A 23,641-nucleotide genomic window follows, 5' to 3' on the forward strand; every position below is an offset into this window, starting at 1 on the left:
AGGTTCAAAAAGAAGGTCTTCTTTTCTGTTTTGACTTCAATATTCACATTCTTCTATGAACAGGAACAATATGCAGGGCTTTTCTGCTGAAGACATGCTTTTGCACAAAGAAAGCTATTTCAAAAGCCATTTAGCATTATCCCTTATCTTCCTATGAAATAAAAATTTGAACATAAAAGGAGCACTTGATTGGCTAGATATTTGCTGCCAATGTATCTAGTTTCACGAAGAAAATAAACCAGAACCTCAGGATCACTGCTGGCATGAGAACAAGTGAACAATTGAGCAGAGCTCATGCACATGTTCTTAGCAGCATTCTTCAATTTTAAACTCTGATCATGTAATCATCTATTTATACTTAATGTGGAACAACATTCCTGGAAAAACTGAGAAGAATCTACCTAACAATCTGATTATATGGTCAAAATCTGGAACACAAGGCTTGAATATGAATTCACTAAAATAACAAGATAACATAACATTTATTTCTACTAATAATTTAACTCACAAGATTACATTGCTAGTAGAATACAGATATACTTATGCAGCATTCACACTTGCAATTACAGTAAAACTACAACCACAGCCAATAAAACTACAACTATCAGCTATAATTCTTAAGCCTCTAAAATAACTGAGTCTGAAGAAATCATTTAGGCCAAACCATTGCTGATTAATCTATTCCCAACAAATGTTTTACTAATCTCTTGAATAATATATCCATTCTGAATAATTGATTACATTGTCATACTACTCTTTTTTTTTTTTAATTTCCTGTAAACCGCCCTGAGTCCTCAGGGAATAGGGCGGTATATAAATGTAACTAAATAAATAAATAAATAAATTACTGTTAGGAAAACGTTTTCTAATATTCAACAGAATAATTCTTCTAGGAACTTAAATCCATAGCCAGCAATGATACAGAACATTGCTTAATCTATCTATAGTTTATATCACACCATTTCTGTTATTTGAAGAAGGCTGACATATTCTACCTTCCCAAGTATATTCCCAATTCCTTCATCTTTTAGGACTTGGCAGAGCTTCAATAACTCTTATTCTAAGTTTAGAATCACTAAATTTAATAACTAAGTTTATATCACTAAAAAGTACTAGGAATACAAATTAAGTGCCTGTATGAAATGATATGAAATGATATGAAATTAGCAAACAGCGTAATCAAAGAGCTACCAAGAACATGCCCAACAATACTGAAAGGGCAAATCACTTGTATATAAACAGAGAGCAAACCCCACTCCCTCCTAGCATTGATGTTACCTATTTGCATAATAAAACATCTGCAAAAAAACAACCAAGCTCAGAGAGAACCAAGGATCCCTCAGACACACTTCTCTTTAAAACAAAGCAGCAGTCTTTCTCATTTATGTTTTTTTAAGTTTTCGAGTGAAGAAATTTGCATTGTGGACTGTTATTTTTAGCTCATTTCATTAACCTAGAGCAGACATGTCAAACACAAGGCCTGGGGGCCGGATCCGGCCCGCAAAGTGGTTTCATGTGGCCCGCGAAGCCATCCTGGAAACAGTGAGGGAACGGCCCCCACTGCCTTGCCCAGAGACCCTCCTTCAGATCTGTCCCACTCCTGCCCAGGCCCCCATAGGCACCCTTGATGCGAATGTTGTAGAACTGGCCATGCCCACCCAGTAGGCCATACGCACTTTAGCCACGCCCACCCAGTAGGCCACACCCACCCTGGCCATACCCACCCGGCCCCTTGAGGGCAACCACAATGCTGATGCGGCCCTCAATGAAATTGAGTTTGACACCCCTGACCTAGAGGAGTACAAACATGGCCTTGAAGAATATACTCAACAGTCATTAGCAACTTAAAGCCTTTTCTTTAGAATTGAAGTGGGGGAAAGGGTTTTCTGGTTATTGATTATTATGCCATGCAACCAAATGTAGTCCTTTTTACTTTCCTAACTTGGTCTGTCTCAAAGAGATGACAACCATTCTGAATTCTATTTTTGTCTTCTAGGATTACAGTTATTTTGTCCCATTTGTAAATTTGGATAAACTTTCCTTCCTTTCCTTTTTTAGTCATTAATGAAAATGATGAAAAATTCTGGGCTCAGGACTAAACTTTGTAAAATTCCACTCAATGCCTGAGCCAGTTTGATGAACAAACATTGGCGGCTTCTCATTTCTTAACATGATCTCTTTGAAGTACAATTTTCACACCCTGTATTTATTGGTTATGGCCTCTGTATCACCTTTAAATAACTTACTATCAGACTATCACAAGGCACCTTATCAAATGCTTAGTTAATATAAATATAATATTTATTAAATATCACTTATATTTTAGTCACTTTTGATAATAGTGTAGCAATGTCAATTACCTAGGGCTATGCTTTAAAAGCACTAAGATGACAAATTTAGTCCAGAATGCAGTAACTGAGTAGGTATGGTTTATCAGAAGGCATTAATGCCTCTCAATATAATTCAGAGAACACCAAGGATCCCACATATAAAACTTCAATTATGTTGGTTGCCCTTAGGTTTCAGGAAGCATTTCAAAGTGCTGGTTATCACCTATAACACCTTTCATGGTTTAGTGTTTGGATATCTTCAGGATGACTTTCTTTCAATAACATACATAATATACGGTACATATTGAACCTTGGTAAAGTATTGTAGGGAAGGTTCTTTATATGCCCCTCAATCTGAGACTGCCATCTACAGAGGCAAGGAAGTATGTTTTTTTTATCATAGAATTACACTTTAGAAATAGTAGCCTTGATGGCCCGTCCCTCCTGATCTGCATATCTTAAGAGACTTGGCTAGTTCACTATGCCTCAGGGGGGTGGCTCTATAACTGTTCTACATAAATAATTATTTTTACTTTAAAATGTTTGATTCTTGATGTATATATGGTGGTATTATATGATTTTTATTATGCATGTATTTCAATAATTATGAATACGAGTTATACACCACTCAGTTGACTGGAGGATACCTTAGTCCAGGGCTTTTCAACCTTTTCACCCATTGTACCACTTTTAGGATATGGCAACATCCGAGTACCACCAGTCGCCTAGCAAGGTGTCAAAAACTTGATGACCAAACAAAAAAAAGGGAAAAAGTGATGAAGTACAGTAGTCCTCGACTTACAACAGTTCGCTTAGTGACTGTTTGAAACTACAATGGCACTGGAAAAAGTGCCCCCCAAGCCACAGCCGAGCAAGACACCTGCCTGCCTGCCTGCCCGGCGGCACTCTTCCTCCTGTCCGAGATTTTCATTGTTGTAAGCATTTCTGTTGAGGATTGGCAGCGGGGGGGTGTTTGGTTTTTATTCCCCCCCTCTGCTGGGTGGTTGCAGCAGGTTTTGCTCACTTCACATGACCCTGGGACACTGTGACCGTCATAAATATGAATCAGTTGCCAAGCATCTGAATGTAAATCACAAGACCCTGGAGATGCTACAACATTCCAGCTGATTGGCACTTCTAATGGGCTGAGAAGCACCAGGATCAATGCCGAGCTCCAGCTGGAGCCTGGCGCTGATCCTGGCACTTCCATTGAGCCCTGACAGCTCTGCAGCTCCACCCATCTCTTGCTCAGGCTTGTGCAGTGCTGCCACCGGTTCAGCTCATTCCCCTCCCCCACTACTTTTCTAGGATGGTCGCGTACCACCTGCCAGGTGCCAATGTACCACATGTGGTACCCGTACCACTGGTTGAAAAGCCCTGCCTTAGTCTGATAATTAAATATTACACAATATTACAAACCACTACATAAATTATCTGATAAAAAATCTGATAGAGTATATTTGATAAGAAAGTAAAACCATGCTGATTTCTGATTACTAGTACATTGCTTTCAAGATCTACATCTTTTTAATCTGTTCTAGTATTAGTGTCAGACTGAAATCTCTATAGTTCTCTTTTTTCTTTTCCTGAATATAGGAATCTTTGCCCTTCTCCAGTCATCTTGTACTTTACCTTCATGATTTCTCAAAAATACATACCGTAGTTTCCGACGTATAAGACGACTTTTTAACCCATGAAAATCTTCTCAAAAGTCAGGGGTCGTCTTATACGCCGGGTGCTGAAACTTTAGGGACAGGGCTGGCTGGAAAACCTGGAGCGGATCTTCCATTTAGTCTGCGCAGGGAAAGCGGGACCAATTGGAGTAGAAGCTGCAGTCTGTGATTTTTTACAGGCTGGGGTCTGGGCTTCTTTCCTTCTAAAGTTGAAGAGCAGCTGTAGGCAGGTGGGGAATGCAAGAGCAACTTGAAAGGCAGGTGGGGAATGCGTAGCCAGAGCAGCAGCTTAGCTCTAAGGACACATTTGACTCAGGAACTGGGCGGGCTGGCTGGAAAACCTGGAGCGGATCTCCCATTTGGTCTTTTTTTTAAATCCCATTTATATCCCGCCCTTCTCCGAAGACTCAGGGCGGCTTACAATTTAAAGCACAAATCAATGTGCTTAGCAATAGCCTTCATTCTATGTATATGCCTGCTTATTAGAGCTTTCCCTCCCCCCACAAGCAGCATTATTACAAAGTCAGCTTATTGCTCCCAACAATCTGAGTCCTCATTTTACCTACCTCGGAAGGATGGAAGGCTGACTCAACCTTGAGCCTGGTGGGATGAGAACCTGCACTAATTGCAGGCAGCTGGTGTTACTTAAGGCTCTGCGCAGGGAAAGCTTTAGAGTGAATTAGGAAAAGTGAAAAAGTGAATTAGGAAAATAGGAAACGGTTGCTGGAATTGGGTATGTGTAGTTTAACGAAGAGAAGGGTGAGGGGTGACATGATAGCAGTGATCCAATATCTCAGGGGCTGCCACAAAGAAGAGGGAGCCAAGCTATTCTCCAAAGCACCTGAAAGCAGGACAAGAAGCAATGAATGGAAACTAGTCAAGGAGAGAAGCAACCTAGAACTAAGGAGAAACTTCCTGACAGTTAGAACAATTAACCAGTGGAACAACCTGCCTCCAGAAGTGGTGAATGTTCCAACACTGGAAGTTTTTAAGAAGAGACTGGACAGCCATTTGTCTGAAATGGTATAGGGTTTCCTGCCTTAGCAGGGGTTTGGACTAGATGACCTCCAAGGTCCCTTCCAACTTCTTCTTCTTCTTCTTCTTCTTCTTCTTCTTCTTCTTCTTCTTCTTCTTCTTCTTCTTCTTCTTCTTCTTCTTCTTCTTCTTCTTCTTCTTCTTCTTCTTATTATTATTATTATTATTATTATTATTATTATTATTATTATTATTATATTATTATTATTATTATTATTATATTATTATTATTATTATTATGTTTAATCCACTTGCACTGTTTTATGTTTACATGTTTGATGACAAACAGCCTTATGTTTATAAGTAACAGTTTTCCTACTAAGTACCTGCATGTCAAAAGCATTTGAATTAAAATTACCATATTAAAATCAAATCTGATGTTTTTTAATTTTTATTTGGTGTGCGTTGGAAGAGGGGTAGTCTTATACGGCGAGTATAGCCCAAATCTTATAATTTAACAGGAAATGTAGGGAGTCGTCTTATACGCCCAGTCGTCTTATATGCCGGAAAATACGGTAAACTAAGCATTTGTTGAAGCCATCGGCAAATTCCTCCAGTACCTAAAGATGCAATTAATCTGGTTCTGCAGAATTAAATTGAAAATAAGTACATACCCCTTGGTCTATCTCAATGTCAATCCCTAGACTTAACCTTTCACTTTGCAATTTAGAAAAAAAATCTTCTCTAATGGAAGGATTGGCAGTAAGCTAAGTATAGCTGGTAATAGAAAAGGACAGAACTATGTTGAAATAATATTTTAAGAGTGTTTTGCTTATAGCCCTCTTTATTCACTATAATAAGATGACCTCTGGATCTCTGGAAACCTCTACAGTAGAGAATGGAAAATGTAGGAGCTGTGCCTTCTACATATTCTCTAGATGTATTCTTTCCATTACAAATTCTTTTGTCTTCAGAAGGTTTCTAAAAGACATTATGTGAAATTGCAAAATGATATCTGTGATGCAAAGAAACTACAAAGAATCCCTAAAATGGAATGTGGCTTTCAGGCATTAAGGGATACTGAGAGTAGCAGGATATTTCATGGTACTCAATACTTTTAGAATATTTGGATATAGCTCTAGCATAAATTACATAATAACTAGATGGAGCATTAATTAATCAAGGCTTGGATTTTCATAGATGTAACCATTCTAAAATATTTATATAAATGTGTGTTAAACTCACCTGTAGCTCTCAACCTGTCGACAGGAAGAGACAGTAATGAATGAATCTGTTCTAGAACTATATGTCAGTGGACCAGGAAGAAGAAAGCCAGGAAGGAAACGGCCAAACGAATAGCTTTCTTGTTCAAACAACATCAGCATTCCATCCACAGACTGTACACAGATCAAATCTTGACCTACATAAAAAGAAACAAAACAAAGCAGTGACCTTCTACTTTAATACCTTTCTCTCCAAAAGGTTGCTGAAACTTTATATGATCATATGAGCATATGCTTCTGTGTTGAAAGCATGCTGTGGAATTATTTATACATCTCCCAATGAAAATTGATATAACCAATAAATGAAGTTATTTGTCAGGTTGTTCAGACTGGAAAATAAGATAAAGGATAAAGAAATGTAAATGGGCCAAATAGTTATGTTATAGTCCTTCACCTCAGATTATGGTATCTCACCAGGTTTTTTTAAAAAAACAAAAAATCTACCAAAATATCAAGGAATGTTTTCAAAAGGTTGTAGTAATAAATGACTACATTTTGTCCAAGAAAGATATACCACTTTATAAGTAGTCTTCAACTTAAAACTGTAATTGAGCTGATGGTCATAAGTCATGACACTTGTGAAGCAGGTCATCATGCAACCAACCCAATTTTACAACTTTTTTGCAGCAGTTGTTAAGCGAATATCATGGTTGTTAAATGGTCGTTAAGCAAATGCCATCATCGTTAAATGAACACCATGCACGTTAAACAAACCTATTGTTCAAGTGGGGTACTTCTGCTAAAAACTAGAAATAAATGCCACTTTTTGTCAAAAATGTCATAATCTGTGGTTACATGATTGCAGGATAATGAAAACAATCATAAATGCAGACGAATTGCCAAGTGCTTGGCAGCTCAGCTTACTGAAGAGGCAGCCTTGTAGCAGGATCATTCTATTCTGTAAGCACAATCTTATAGAAGGCTCTCTTTTTAAGGAGACTGTTTTATTTTGTTTTATTTATAAAAAACAGAGCCTCCTTTAAAAAAAAGAGCCCCCTACAACATGGGTGTCAAACTTGATCACGTCAGGTGACATATCGTGATGTATCATGATATTTTTTTGCCTTTGCGGGGTGGGCATGGCCTGCATGTGACACAATCGGCTTGTGGGCTACCAATTTGACATACCTGCCCTGCAAGATCACAAGAATAACACCTGCTTTCAAATTAGCCCAATGCTGCCATGAAGCTGTCTCTGTAGGAAAACTGAGTCTTGCATCACATCAGCTGGGTGCCTGTCTCAAAAGCTACAAAAAAAGTATTTTGAGTGCTACAGGGCCCAAGAGATGGCTGAGGAGCAGGCTGAGTCCTGCAAGTCCCTGGGTAGCTGAGTGGCTAGGTGTGAAGAAAGTTCGATGCCTATGCCTAGAGCTACAGTCACTTCCCACATGCTACAGCCAGCCTGAGCTTAGCTGGGTGGATAAGTGGCTGAATGGGAAAGAAAGCCTGCAAGACCCAGTGGAGGGGAAGTGGAGGGCATGGTGTCTCAAGGGAAAGAGGGAAGCCTTGTGAAACTCAGGACAGGAAAGTCAGGGTATGTGATAGGCTTCTGAGGATCTCCCCTACCCTTATGGCATCCCACACTCTACTTAATGACTACATCAGAGAAAGAAGGTATTGGGGAGGGTCATTAAGCAAGGCAATCACAAATCTCTCTTAAGACTATCACACGTGACTGTAATAGGCAGGTTCCATTAGGGTCATAACTTGAGGACTACCAGTATCAGTTTCTTCCACAATATTTCCCTAGACATCAAATCAAAAGCTACTTTCAAATCCATAAGGGCAGTAGAAAGGCATTTTGATATTAAGAGGAATATTTTTCTGCCAGATGGTTTAAATAATCTAATGAATTGTTTTATCCTAAAAGAAGTTTACTTATCAGGCAAGACTTGCTTTTGTTCTCATCAGCAATTGAATATTTAGTGTAAATCAAATTTCCATCAGCTACTTTTCCATTTTCAAAATGAGTTGCAAGCTTGAAATAAATACTTGAATTTATATTTCACAAAAAGTTATAAAAGCTAGAACCATGACTTTAAAAACAGTCATATTTTTCTATAACTGTAAACCATGGGTATCAAACTCGCCACATCACGTGACGTGTTGTAACGTATCGTGACTTTTTTTGCATTGGCGGAGCCAGGATGGATGCGGCCTCCGTATGATGCAACTGGCCTGCGGGCTGGCAGTTTGACACCCCTGCTGTAAACTGATAGGTTAGGGAGGGGTAGGGAGGGGGGGTAGGGAGGGAATCTTTAACCGGCACTCAGTCTGGTCCTGTTAGAGGTCCTGACGGGACGGGGTCTGGGGAGGTGGCTGCTGGTTCTGGGAATGTGGGGGTGGGGCTTCAAATCCCCACGGCGATAGGGAATGGCAGCAGGTGTTTGCGCGGAGGGCCATACCAACATCTGGGATCGCGCCCCCGCTATCTCCGAGCGGTGGCGCGCTCCGACCCTCCGGTTAGCACCCTCCTACCCGGGGATGAGGGTGATCAGGCCCCTGAGCTCAGGTTGGTCTATTTTAACGCTAGATCCGTAGTTAACAAAGCTCCCCTCATCCATGATCTGATCGAGGAGGAATGTGCGGATCTAGCGTGCATCACGGAAACTTGGTTGGGTTCGGAGGGAGGGGTGCCTCTCACCGAGTTATGCCCGCCAGGTTTCCGGGTGCTGCACCAGCCACGGGCTCAGGGCAGGGGCGGTGGGGTGGCAGTGGTTATTCGGGAGACTTTCTGTCCCCGGGAGGCCACCATTGTCCAGATGGCCAGGAGTGAATCCCTCCTCTTGAGATGTGGCCCTCGGGTTCAGTTGGGCTTGTTGCTTACATACCTGGCGCCCAGCTTTGTGGCAACAGCCCTGCCTGAGCTGCTCGATACCCTCTCAGGGTTGGCGGTGGAGTTCCCCAGGCTTATAGTCCTGGGTGACTTCAACCTGCCATCACTGGGAGGGTCGTCGGAGTTAGCTCGGGAGTTCATGGCCTCCATGACAGCCATGGGCCTGACCCAGGTTATTGAGGGCCCGACTCATGAGGGGGATCATACTCTCGACCTGGTGTTCCTGTCTGGACAGTGGTTGGATGATCTGGGAGGGGGTTCCCCGTCCATCACCCCTCTGTCATGGTCAGATCACCACCTCCTGAGGCTGGTTTTCTGTCATGCCACCCCCTGCCGCTGGGCGGCGGAACCGACCAGGTGGTTCCGCCCCAGGCGCCTAATGGACCCGGATCGGTTCCAGAGGGCGCTTGGGCCTATACCTATCACCCTTACCCACAGCCCAGTCGATGCTCTGGTGGAGGCCTGGGAAACGGCTGCCACCAGGGCACTTGACTGCGTTGTACCCATGCGACCTCTGACCCGGCGCAGATCCCGTTGGGCCCCATGGTTCTCTGTGGAGCTCCGGGAGATGAAGCGTCGGAGACGAGGTCTAGAGAGCGGTTGGAGGTCCAGCCGATCCGAATCCGACCGATTGCAGTTAAGAACCTTTATAAGGTCTTATCTTGCGGCGATAAGGACGGCGAAGTCTAACTACTTTGCCGCCCTTATCGCGTCCGCAGATAATCGCCCGGCCGCCCTGTTTAGGGTGACTCGCTCCCTCCTTAACCAGGAGGTGAGAGAGGATCCCTTGCAGGGACGAGCCGAGGAGTTTAGTCATCATCTGGCGGACAAAATCGCTCGGATCCGGACCGGCCTGGACTCTGACTGGGCAGAGTCTGATGTGGAGGAATCAGGCGGTCTTGAGCACGTTATCTGGAATGAGTTCGACCCTGTTTCCCCTGATGATGTGGACAGGATCATGGGGAGACTGAGCACCACCACCTGTTTGTTGGATCCGTGCCCCTCCTGGCTAGCTTATGCGGCTCGGGAGGGAACACGAGGCTGGTTCCATGCAGTAATAACTGCTTCTTTGAAGGAGGGTGTCTTCCCTGCCGCCTTGAAGGAGGCGGTGGTGAGACCCCTTCTCAAGAAGCCTGCTTTGGACCCGGCTGCTTTAAACAACTATCGTCCAGTCTCCAACCTTCGCTTTCTGGCGAAGGTTGTTGAGAGTGTGGTGGCGCATCAGCTCCCTCTGTTCCTGGAGGAAACTGATTATCTGGACCCGTACCAATCGGGCTTCAGGCCCGGACACAGCACGGAGACGGCATTGGTCGCGCTGGTGAATGATCTCTGGAGGGCAAGGGACAGGGGTTGATCCTCTGTCCTGGTCCTATTAGATCTCTCAGCGGCTTTCGATACCATCGACCATGGTATCCTGCTGCAGCGTCTCAGGGGGTTGGGAGTGGGAGGCACCGTTCTACGGTGGTTCTCCTCCTACCTTCAGGGCCGCTCGCAGTCGGTGTTGACAGGAGGGCAGAGATCCGCCCCGAGGCCTCTCATTTGTGGAGTTCCTCAGGGGTCGGTTCTCTCGCCTCTCCTGTTCAACATCTATATGAAGCCGCTGGGCGAGATCATTCGTGGTTTCGGGGTGGGGTATCACCAGTACGCTGATGATACCCAACTTTTTCTTTCCACCCCGAACCAACCCAGTGATGCCCTCTCCGTGATGTCCCGGTGCCTGGAGGCGGTTCAGGTCTGGATGGGGAGAAACAGGCTTCGTCTCAATCCCGCCAAGACTGAGTGGCTGTGCATATCGGCATCTCGGGTTAACCAAGTTATTCCACCTCTAACGATGGGGGGTGAGGTGTTACCCCCCGTTGATAGGGCTCGCAACTTGGGCGTCCTCCTGGATTCACGGCTCAATTTTGAAGATCACATAGGAGCCGTGACCAGGGGGGCTTTTGCACAGGTTCGCCTGGTGCGCCAGTTGCGTCCCTATCTGGACCGAGACGCCCTACGCACAGTTACTCATGCGCTTGTGACCTCCCGTTTGGACTACTGTAACGCTCTCTACATGGGGCTGCCCTTGAAGACCACTCGGAGGCTTCAACTGGTGCAGAATGCGGCCGCGCGAGTTGTAATGGGGGTTTCCCGATACTCCCATGTAACACCTCTACTCCGCGAGCTGCATTGGCTTCCGGTTGCCCTCCGGGTGAAATTCAAGGTGCTGGTTATTACCTATAAAGCCCTACATGGCCTGGGTCCGGGGTACTTGAGGGAACACCTGCTGCCGGCTTCAAACGCCCTTCGCCCAGTGCGCTCCCACAGGGAGGGCCTGCTCAGGGTTCCGCCGGTAAGAGATTGCCGGCGGGTGACACCCAGGGATAGGGCCTTCTCAGTGGGAGCGCCTGCCCTCTGGAACCAGCTGCCGGTGGAGCTGAGGACTGCCCCCGACCTCCGATCATTCCGCCGGGGCCTGAAGACCTGGCTCTTTGAGCTCTCGGGCCCAGGCTGAGGAGAAAATTATTTTAATTGGGGTTTTTAATAGCACAGGGTTGATTTAATATTTTTTAACTTGGCTTTTAACTTTTGTATGTTTGATTTTTAACTCCCTGTAAACCGCCCTGAGTCCTCAGGGAAAGGGCGGTATATAAATGCAATAAAATAAATAAATAAATAAATAAATAAATAAATAAATAAATAAATAAATAAATAAAGACCTAATATATCATATTGTAAAATGTTATTCCTTTAAGTCCTTGGGACATTATTTCACTAAAATTTTAAATGAAATTATTTATTCCATAAGAACACTTTACTTCACCAATGTTTTGAATGTTTCAAATAGTGGTTATTTTAAGGCTTTCCTGTTCCTTCAATAGTAAAAGCCTTCTATCATTCTTGAAAATCCACATGTGTCACAGTTTAAATCAGTGAACAAATGTGTCCTATTATCAAATAATTTTAACAGAATTATACATTTAACATAGAAAAATCTTAAAACATTTTTTGACCAGGCCAATTATTTTAGAGTTATGACTTCCTTCAATTCTAACAATGAAACATATTTTTCAAATTATAGAGCAGGATATATGACTTCTGTTCAGTTTAGATATTATTGTTCATAATATTAGAAACAGTTCTACATACATACACAGATATGTTCCCTTTAAATAACTACGCCCAGCTGCAAACATTTCAAATCTTTACAGCTAAACAAATACTTATTGAATCCAAAATATTAAATGATAAATAACTTGATTCATAATTATTTTCTAATATTATGTGACTCAGTAAATATAATTGGATTAATGATTAAAGGGAGCATGTTGTAAATTACTTAAAGTTCCAGATACTCTGAAACAAGAGCCAAGGTGATATATTAAAAAAAATCTGTCGATGTATCAATATTCAAAACTAAAATTGATGAGGAGAAAATACAAAGAAGGAAAGAGAGTTTGATAGATGTATGTGTGTACGTGACACCCAGTTGAGTGTAGTACTAGTCTGGAGTGGCAACACCCAATTAGGCATGGAAGTCAACATGTCTATTTTGGTCCACTCACTCTCCCTCACCTCTTGATTGGGAAGTCAAAAAACATCTATGTACCAACCCACACTGAAACAGCATAATAGAATACAGTCAGTAATAAATATTCAATGGAGAAGCCTACAATTATTGTGGTTGGTTTGGGGTAATGTGTGCAATCCTTTTTGAACAGAAAACCTGATTAGCATAATACAAAATATTACTCTCTAAACTAAATTTAATATAGTAATTAAGATAATAAGGTAAAGGTAAAGGTTCCCCCGCACATGCGTGCTAGTCGTGCTAGTCGTTTCTGACTCTAGGGGCCGGTGCTCATCTCCGTTTCAAAGCCGAAGAGCCAGCACTTGTCCAAGGACGTCTCCGTGGTCACGTGGCCAGCATGACTAGACGCCAAAGGCGCACGGAATTCTGTTACCTTCCCACCGTAGTGGTCCCTATTTTTCTACTTGCATTTTTACGTGCTTTCGAAACTGCTAGGTGGGCAGAAGCTGGGACGAGTAACAGGCACTCACTCTGTTACGCGGCACTCGGGATTCGACCCGCCAAACTGCCGATAATAATAGTCAAACTCAAGAGCCTTGGTGGAGCAGTGGGCTAATGCCTCCTTAAGTAACACCAGCTGCCTGCAATTACTGCAGGTTCGAGTCCCACCAGGCTCAAGGTTGACTCAGCCTTCCATCCTTCCGAGGTAGGTAAAATGAGGGCCCAGATTGTTAGGGGCAATAAGCTGACTTTGTAATAATGCCACTTGGGGGGGGGCGAAAGCCCTAATAAGCAGGCATATACATAGAATGAAGGCTATTGCTAAGCACATTGATTTGTGCTTCTTAGATTGTAAGCCGCCCTGAGTCTTCGGAGAAGGGCGGGATATAAATGGGATTAAAAAAAATATTTCACTGAAAGAATGAAGGCAAATTTTTAGAGTTTATCAATTTTTATATTCAGACTATTACAAAATATTTTTCTCATTAATAATCACCATAAAAGAATTTCTGAACAGTTGCACTTTCTAATACCAGATTTTGACAGTAGCACAATGTCTGAATTCTCATTATTGGCATCCTTCAGTCTCAAGAGACTATGGAATCGTGCTCTGGAAAGAGGTCCTAAAGCAGCATCTGGTGTGGCTAAAAAGGCCAATTTGAGAGTGGCAGTACCTTCCACACTGAGGGCAGATACAATCTGTCCCCTGTCCAGACCCCAGGTTTCGCTGGTTCCAGGACTGCCTCTTTGCCTCAACCTGCCACACAAGTGTCTCTTCGAATTGGAGAAGGCCATGCTGCGTCTTTAGCCTCCAATCTGAGCGATCAGAGGCCAAGGTTTCCCAGCTGTTAATGTCCATTCCTAAGGCCTTTAGATCCCTCTTGCAGATATCCTTATATCACAACTCTGGTCTCCCTCTGGGGCGCTTTCTTGCACTAGTTCTCCATACAGGAGATCTTTCGGAATTCGACCATCAGCCATTCTCACGACATGCCCAAGCCAGCATAGGCGTCACTGTTTCAATAGTGTATACATGCTAGAAATTCCAGCACATTCCAGGACTGCGCTATTTGGAACTTTGTCATGCCAGGTGTTGCCAAGATGTTTTGGAGACAGCACATATAAAAGGTGTTTAACTTTCTCTCCTGCCGTGCATAAAGGGACCAAGTCTCACTGCAGTACAAGAGTGTGCTCAAGACGCAGGCTCTGTAGACTTGGATCTTTGTATGTTCTGACAGCTTCTTATTAAGCCATACTCTCTTTGTAAGTCTGGAAAATGTAGTGGCCACTTTACCAATATGTTTATTCAGCTCAGTATCTAAAGAGAGGGTGTTGGAGATGGTTGAGCCAGGGTACACAAAGTCATGGACGACCTCCAGTTCTTGTGCAGAGATAGTAATACAGAGAGGTGAATCCATGTCCTGACCCATGACTTGTGTTTTTTTCAGGCTGATTGTTAGTCCAAAGTCTTCGCAGGCTTTGCTAAAACAGTCCATAAGTTGTTGAAGGTCTTCGGCAGAGTGAGCAGTAATGGCAGCATTGTCAGCGAAGAGGAAATCCCGTAGGCATTTCAGCTGGACTTTAGACTTTGCTCTCAATCTAGAGAGATTAAAGAGTTTTCCATCTGATCTGGTCCAGAGATTAATACCCTCTGGTGCAGTTCCAAAAGTGTGTTTCAGCATTACAGCAAAAAAGATCCCGAATAAAGTTGGCGCGAGGACGCAGCCCTGCTTCACTCCACTTCGAATGTCAAAGGAATCTGATGTTAAGCCATCAAAAACTACAGTGCCCTTCATTTCCTCGTGAAAGGACCTGATGATGTTGAGGAGCTAAGGTGGACATCCAATCTTGGGGAGAATTTTATAAAGGCCGTCCCTACTAACCAAGTCAAAAATCTTCATAAGATCTATGAAGGCTATGAAAAGTGGCTGTCTTTGTTCCCTGCATTTCTCCTGCAACTGTCTAAGGAAAAATACCATGTCAGTAGTGGACCTATTGGCTCAGAATCCATACTGTGATTCTGGGTAGACTCTCTCTGCAAGCACCTGGAGCCTCTTCAATATGACAGCTTCCCTACAACACTGAGAAGAGAGATGCTGCGGTAGTTGTTACAGTCACTCCTGTCGCCTTTGTTCTTATACAGTGTGACGACATTTGCATCCTTCATGTCCTGTGGTACTCCACCTTCCCTCCAACAAAGACAGAAGATTTCATGCAGTTCGGTGGAGATGTTCTCATGTACTTCAGAATTTCAGCAGTGATGTTATCTTTCCCAGGTGCCTTGCCAGAGGCAAGGGAACCCAGGGCCGCATTTAGGTCTTCTAAAGTTGGTTCACTGTCAAGCTCCTCCAAGACAGGCAGGCACTCAATATTATTTAATGCTTCTTCAGTTACCCCATTTTCTCTGGAATATAACTCAGAGTAATGCTGCACCCAGCGTGCCATCTTGCTGTGCTTGGTCCTGGATAACCTCGCCTGTAGCAGACTTCAGAGGGGCAGATTTCTGTGTTGGACCTAAGGCCTGCTTGATGCCATCATACATACCCTTGATGTTACCCGTGTCAGCTGCTATCTGGATCCTAGAGCAAAGCTGCAGCCAATAGTCGTTAGCACATCTCCTGGCGGTCTGTTTGACTTTGCTATGAGCAGCTCGCAGAACCTGTAGCTTGTGCTAACTGGAACAGGCTTTATATGCAATTAGAGCTCTCAATTTTTCCTCGATGGCTGGCGTCAGTTCCTCCGAATGGGCTTCAAACCAATCTGCTGTCTTTCTGATCTCTTTACCAAATACTGACAAGGCGGTGTTATAAACAGCATTCTTGAAATATTCCCATCGTTCAGATATGTTTGCTTCAGTCAGGCCTGGGAAAATTTCCTTGAGTGCTTGTGCAAATTCCTCCACCTTGCCCTGATTGCGGGTCTTGCTGATGTCAATTTGTGGTCTTCCTTCCTTCTTTGAGTGATGAATCTCTTTGTTTTCAGTTTTATTTTGCTGCACTCCAAGGAGTGGTCTGTATCCCAATCAGCGCCCTTGTAGCTGCGTGTGATTGTAATACTGGGAAGGTTGGAGTGCCTGGTAAGAATCAAGTCGAGCTGGTGCCAATGCTTCGATCTTCGATGTCTCCAAGAGACTCTGTGTTGAGGCTTTGTTTTAAAGAATGTATTGCTAACACAAAAAACGTAGTAGCAGCAAAACTCCAGCAGGCGTTGGCCATTTTCATTCATCTTCCCGATGCTGAACTGACCTAAAACAAGTAGGCCAAGAACTATAATCAGCTCCAACTCTGACATTAAAATCGCCAAGGATAAACAGTGGTTCTTTCACAGGGATTTTCTTGATAGTAGCAGCCAGATCGTCGTAGAATTTGTCTTTGGATTCTACTGAAGATGATAGTGTTGGTGCATATGGGCTAATAAGAGTAACCAGACCTGTTGATGAGTGGAGCTGCAGGGACAGAATTCTTTCGCTTCCTGCAGCAGGTGGAGTAATGAATCCTAGTAGGGTGTTTCTGACTGCAAAACCAACCCCATATTCCCTGGTCTCATTCGATGGTTTTCCCTGCCAAAAGAATGAGAAGTTTCTCTCCTTAACATATCCCGAGTCTGACAACTTTGTCTCTTGAAGGGCAATGATGTCCATCTGCAGTCTGCTCAGCTCCATGTCGATGACAGCTGTCTTACGTACGTCATCTATTTCTTGCAAATCGTCAGAAAGGCTGGGGATCATTGTCTGAACATTCCAAGTGCCCAACTTTAGTGCTAAAATTTTCTTATGTTTGTTGCATGGTGCAGTTACAGATCTGCTTGTAGGCTTTGACCCTAAACCCCACACATCCTGTGAGGTTAACAGACCGTGGCAGGGCAGCACCTTACTGCCTGGGGGCTGCCCAGCTTAAGGCGGGCGGTAGCTGCCCAGTGAGGCACAATGACCTCTCCCACCATCGAAAGTGGCCCCTGGTGTCACGCTCTATGCCAATCAAGCAAAGACGTATAACCAGTAACTGCCACTTTTTTGTGTTGTTTTAATGCTGTATGCAAAGCTGGAGTGTCCTCTCCAGAGCACGAGGCCTGGGTAGATTAATATGGAGGATATACTGTTACCCAAGCAGCAGATCCTCCCTCTCCACGTCCCTGAAATAGTCCAATGGAATGGCAAGGCCGATACAATTAGTTCCAGCTGCGTCGCAGGAGTTACCAGAACATGATTGTACACAGTCACAAACTGCTTCCAGGACTCTGGCTCTGGATTTTACCTCGAGGTTGGCTCCTGAAGCCTTTTCCAGTAGTAAACATAGCCACAAGGCAGTGGAGGCTTGAAATCAGAGTTTCCGTTCTGCTAGAAGTTGGTTTTGCCGTTTTATCCACCATTGGGGCATAGAACCCTCTTCCGCCTTCAAAACCATTGACCGTCTTCTCCTGTAACCCTGGAAAGGGGCCCTTATGAGGTGCTACCAGCCGGGCCAGCTGGACCAAGGTTTTTTAGGGAGGTATTACTCCTCCAGTGGATCACGTTTTGTCAGAACTCTCTGCTATGACCTGTCCGTCTTGTGTGGCCCTGCATGGCATATAGCTCATAGCTTCATTGAATTACACAAGCCCCTTCGCCATGACAAGGCAGTAATTCATGAAGGGATTATTTATCAATTTATCAATAATTAAATTCTCACATTATGCTATGTGAACTGCAATATGGATGATAAATAAAAATCTTCATATTTTAAAAAGATCACATTATTATTTGATCTGTAACCATTATTAACTAAAAAGCATTATTTTCATGGAATAAAATTTCATGGCTTAACTTCAACCAAAACTCCAGAATTCATTAAACTTAGGTTCATAATATAAATCAAGCCATAAAAATATTTAGAAGCTCTGAAAATATTAATTAGGGCAAGAAAACTAATTGAAAATCCTAAAATACAACAGAAACCAGACACAATTTTCTGACAGATGGATTATTTACTATAATTATTGTATCTATTGACTATAAAGGAGTGAGTCCCTGCAAATTTTACTGTGCTAATCATTGATGATTACAGTAGGCATTGCTGATTTCTGTTTCAAGGCCATTGAGCCTGTGATGTCCAAAGACATCACTGTGGTCATGTGGCCAGCATGATGTCATGGAGGCTGTTGGCTTGCCTCCAAAGTGATACCTATTTATCTACTTGCATTTGTATGCTTACAAACTGCTAAGTTGGCAGGAGCTAGGCGAGGATGGGAGTTCACCTGTCGCAGCGAGCTCAGGTCTCAAATCTGGGCTGCCAGCTTTCCAGCCGATAAACGCAGCCTTTTAACTGCTGAGCCACTGCACCACCTATCTATTGATTATAACGTAAATATAACATTTGTGTTTCGGATTACAATATGTTATGAAATAAATAATATGGTATACATGTTTTATGTACTGCTTATATAAGTAGTACATGTAAAGATAAGCATCCTGTTTCTCCAGACAAATTTCATCGAGTATGACTTCAACAGCAATTAGTTAGATATCTTATTGCTTGTAAAGTAAGATATCTGATTGTTGTTGAAGTCAGACTAAATGAAATTTGTCTGAAGAAACAGGATGTTTATCTTGGAATGTATAAGGCTGCAGTCATTAGTTTACATTTCAATACTCTTTAAATGATAGATTTTTAAATGAACTGTTAAAATTTCGGGTGCGCAAATCATAAGCTGATATGTCAATTACCTAAGTATTGTTTCAACCTAAGTTGAAACTGTCAAATGGAATGGCTGTGTTGAGATGCCGCTCCGAATGAGCATGCCGATCTCACAGCCTTTTCTCTGTTCCTGGTGGGTTTTTTAAAAGCCCCAGATCTCTCGGAGGGAGTTCAGAAGCGTAGGCGCCCAGCTGAGTAGTTCAGGACGGCGGTCCGAGCTGCAGAAAGCAGGAAAGCCTAGGAGAGAGCCAGGTGAAGGAGACGGCCCATTATGGCAGCCGTGAAGAAATGACACTGTCAGAAATAGCGGTGAGTCAGCTGGACAGCGATTCAACTAACCTGGTGGAGGAAACACTCAGCGAACTCTTGTAAGTGTTCCGGATTGCGAAATCTCTCCGGAGAATTTCAAAGAGGAGAAGAAAAGAGGAGAGGCTCCAGAGCGAAAGGGGAAATCACCTCCCCTGTCAGATAGCGGCGAAAAGGAGACAGGAGAAAAAAGAGATCTGATCTTAAAGCAACAGACTCACAGGCTGTAAGGACTGGTGACCAAGGGTGGTTTCTCTTTCTGGCTCTTGCAATAAAGCGAAGAAGTAGTTTAAAAAAAAAACTTGAAGAGTGACAGTGCGGACTGAGCTGAGAGAGCAGACATCTTGAATAAGATCTAATGACCAATTAGCATTAAATGAGGGAAGAGTGATACTCATAACTTAAGAGGTTAACTATTTGTTTCAAAAAGTTTCTAAAACAAAAGGGATAAATGGTAATTGTCTTGAGAATTTAGACCAATAAGAATTAACTGAACATAACCTATTGTATGATTGAATTGGAGGAGACTAACTAGGTACAAAAAGTTGAATGCTCAAGGAGGGTGAGAAAATTTGTCTCCTTGTTGAATATAATATTATTTATAACTGAATTGACTATGAAACCTGGTCTTTATTGTTAAAGAATTGAATATTGGTTACAATATTGAGGTAATTTAATGGTTATATTATTGTTACATGTTTCTATATAGAAAAGTTAGGACTGTTTGGAATATAAACACTTGAAATTGATTAATATTGATTATTGTGTTTTAGAAGTGTTAGCGTAATAGGTGTAATAGGTTTGATATTGTGTTAGCAACAAAATATAGCATTAAGATATAAGGCATAAGTGATTATAAACTTGGAAGAATAATAAATTCTCCAGGTGTGGTGGAGGGATAGACAAAGATTGTGTATAAGTGGGAGGGTTGGTTGACATCATTTAGAAAGATGACAAGCATCCCAAATCTCACAAGAGTTGGGACTGGAAGAAGGCAGATGACCCAAGCCTCATCAGCGGAATTAAGCCCAGCAGGGCAAAGATCCATAGAAGAGATAATGCCACGGGAGAGAGCAGGCTCACTTAAAGACCTACAAGCAATACTACAATCCATGCAAGAGGTTATGCTGAGAAATCATGATGATTTAAAGAAAGAAATAGGTGAAATAAGGAATGATACTGGAGAACTTAAAGAGAAGATGGGAGCAATGGATGGAAAATTTGAATGTTTCCAACAGCAAATATTGAAAAATGAATAGAAATTATTAGAAATGGAGGATAGAATGAATAAGGAGGAAAGAAGAGTAGATGAAATGAATGAAAAACTCTTACAAGCAAATAAAGAGTTAGAAAACACCATCATACTGCTTGAAACTGAGAAAGCAGACCATTATCTACGTTTCCAAAACGTGAAAGAAGAGAAGGGGGAGGACCTCCCAGAAATGATGACGGACTTGCTAGCAAGGGCCCTAGGGATAGGGAAAAAAGAGATGGCAAATGAGATTGATGAGATATATAGAAGCCACACAAATTACGCGAGAAGAAATAACTTACCCAAGGAGGTACATATCAGATTTGTGAAGAAGTCAATTAGGGATGAGATTTTGCACAGAACAAGGGATGACCCAATAGAATACAGAGGTAAACAATGTCCTCAAACAAGTCCCTAGGAGGGTAAGAGACCTGAGAAGGCCCTACCAAAATATTACATCAAAATTAATAAGACAAAACATTAATTTTAGGTGGCTGATGCTGGAAGGGATTGTGGTGACCTGGCAAGAAGAAAGATATAGGTTAGATTCGATTGATAAAGCAGAAGTTTTTCCAGCAGCATCTAGGCAATGAAGATGAACTAGAAGAGAGTTAACAGAAGAGAACAATACAGGGAGATATAATAGAAAGACATGGGAATCACAAGGCAAAGAACGGGAAAAGGAGAGAAGAGAAAAAATGACAATGAACTATGACAATGATGATGAGAGTAGACACAAAGAACTCAAGGAAGATAGACTGACAAGGGCAACAAGATCAAAACAGAGGCAGTAATGTAGAAATATTAACAGTATTATCATTAAATGTGAATGGACTAAACTCCCCAGCTAAGAGAAATATAATTTTGAATAATAAGAACAGTAAGAAAGAAAGTAAGAAAAACTTAGATATAACAATTCTACAAGAAGCACATATAAAGACTCAAGATCAGGATTTATTAAACTACTCTAAGTTAGGAATCAAATTTGTATCGCTTTCACAGCAGAAGAAAGGAGGAATTGTGATATATGTTAAAGAAAGAATCCCAGCAAGACAAATCTATCGAGATGAGGAAGGTAGAATACTGATTATTGAAATTTCCTTGAATTAAAAAAAGGTCGCCCTGGTAGGAATTTACACCCCCAATGAAAAACAAAGACAATTTTATAAGAAACTGCATAACGTTATGGCTAATATGGAATATGAGAACTTTTGTATAATTGGTGATTTTAATGCAATTATAGAGAATTAGATTATAAGAGTGAGGTAGTAAGCAAACAAACCAGGAGAATATTATCCGGTACTTTTTTAAAAATGGTGGAAGAATTAAATATTCAAGATAGTTGGAGGGAGAGAATTTTGAATGAAAAGCAATTTACATACTATTCAGGGAGGCATCAATTGTGGTCCAGCATTGATATGGTCTGGACAACGAAAGAATTAAATTCAGATATTGATGACATAATAATAGACATTAATACTTGGGCAGACCATTGTAATTAAATGGAAAGAACAGAATCCCATTGTAATTAAATGGAAAGAACAGAAGACAACAACAAGGAGGTGGATTCTAAAAAGAGCAATCCTAAACCAAAGAGAATTTAAGCATAAGATGGAGGAACAAATGTGGATATTCTTCCAGACAAATAAGAAAGAGGAGACTAGCACTCAAAATTTATGGGATACGGCCAAGGCGGTTATGAGAGGAACTGCAATTGCATACATGGCCAATGAATGTAAAAAGAAAAGGCAATATCGAAAAAATTTAGAGGAAGAACACAAAAAATTAGAATTAGAACTACAAAAAAACCCACAACGTAGAGATCTAAAACAACAGCTAGATTTAAATAAGCATAAATTGAATATTATAGAAAAGGGAGAAATGGCACAAAAAATAAAAAGCATTAGACAAAAATTTTTTGAACAGGCAAATAAACCCGGGAGAGATGGCTAGCTATGCCTTTACTTATTTGTGTGTTATGCTGATAAATTATTATTGTAAGTTATATGTTGATTTAGGCCTCTTATAACTTGGTTTAGCTATTTTATTTCTAAGTATTCCCTTCTGTTGTAATTATTAAAACAATAAAATTTAAAATGATTTATTCATTACTTCTTCAGTGTTTTCATTGTACCAGTACCATAACCTGAATATTGCTTGAATGGGAAACTGCAGACATTTACTTAAAATATTAGTTGTTTTCTACCTCATACACCACAGGTCTGCAACCCGCGGCTCCAGAGCCGCATGCGGCTCTTTCAGCCGTCTCCTGTGGCTCCCGGTCCTCTGCCATGTGCAGTCCCAAAAAAAAAAGTGGGACTAAAAAAGTTCAACCAATCAATTCAAATATGCAGGGTAGGTGCATATCTCACCTTGGCTCCACTCTTCAGTGAAACCCTGTTCTGTGCATGCGCGCATGTGCGCATGTACACACATGCGCACATATTTTTTGCGGCTCCCAGTTTTTCCTTTTGTGAGAGAACCGGTTCCGAGTGGCTCTTTCACTGTTTCAGGTTGCTGACCCCTGTCATACACATTTCAAATAAAAAGTTGAGAGTTGAGGGGAAATCTCATTGAAGAAGGAGTGGCATTACCTGTATTGAGTGAAATTCCTTGGAGAAAAAGTTGCACAAACACTCTAGACCTCAGAAAAGAGAGAAAGAGAGATCTTCCTATCCATGCAAAATAAAACACTTGTTCCTCTCTGGAATTTAGAACATTTTATTTCCACAGAACTGTGCTTACAAATATCTGTGCCAAAAATTTGATAATCAAAATTTTAAAATGTTTAGCATCTATATCTCTGAAATTTGTCAGTTGGTTATAAATATACTGTTTGCAATTTTCATCTATTCAATTAAAAGTTAAGAGATTGGAGCTCATTTGGAGTCGCAAGATAAATAACAAAATGAAAACATCTTTAACTTCCTAAATTTGTATTAGATTTAGCATTTGGGGGCATTTTTCAAACTGTGAAACCAGCATCTGACTTGATTCTTATGGTCTTAGGCCCCTATAAATCCATATTAAAATTTTTAACATTACCCTTATTTAAATACAGGCACAAAGCATTCTTTGTCTCACAACAAAAAAGGAACTTATTTGCCTCACTACTATCTAATAAAAATTGCCTTACAAAATTGAGAAAACCTAAGCCCACATCTATCTTGTTCATGAATTTCCTATTAAAAAGTTACATGCTATCTACCTAGGTAGTACTTTCCCTCTAGGTTGAATTACAGCAAAGATAAAAAGAATTAAAATATGTTAGCTAAGAAAAGCTAAGTTTTTTAGTACTTCTT

General features: G+C 41.8%; 1 protein-coding gene across 1 annotated transcript in view; it reads right to left on the minus strand.

The window, feature by feature from the left end:
* Positions 1-23,641, minus strand: part of BBS9 (Bardet-Biedl syndrome 9) — a 245,832-nt gene that overhangs the window by 204,410 nt on the left and 17,781 nt on the right. The window contains exon 6 of the mRNA XM_081343253.1: positions 6,224-6,398. Coding sequence (XP_081199379.1) covers positions 6,224-6,398 — 175 coding nt within the window. The remainder of the gene's footprint in view (positions 1-6,223; positions 6,399-23,641) is intronic.

Source organism: Vipera berus (assembly GCF_964194415.1).
Source record: "Vipera berus genome assembly, chromosome: Z".
NCBI classification, from domain to species: domain Eukaryota; kingdom Metazoa; phylum Chordata; class Lepidosauria; order Squamata; family Viperidae; genus Vipera; species Vipera berus.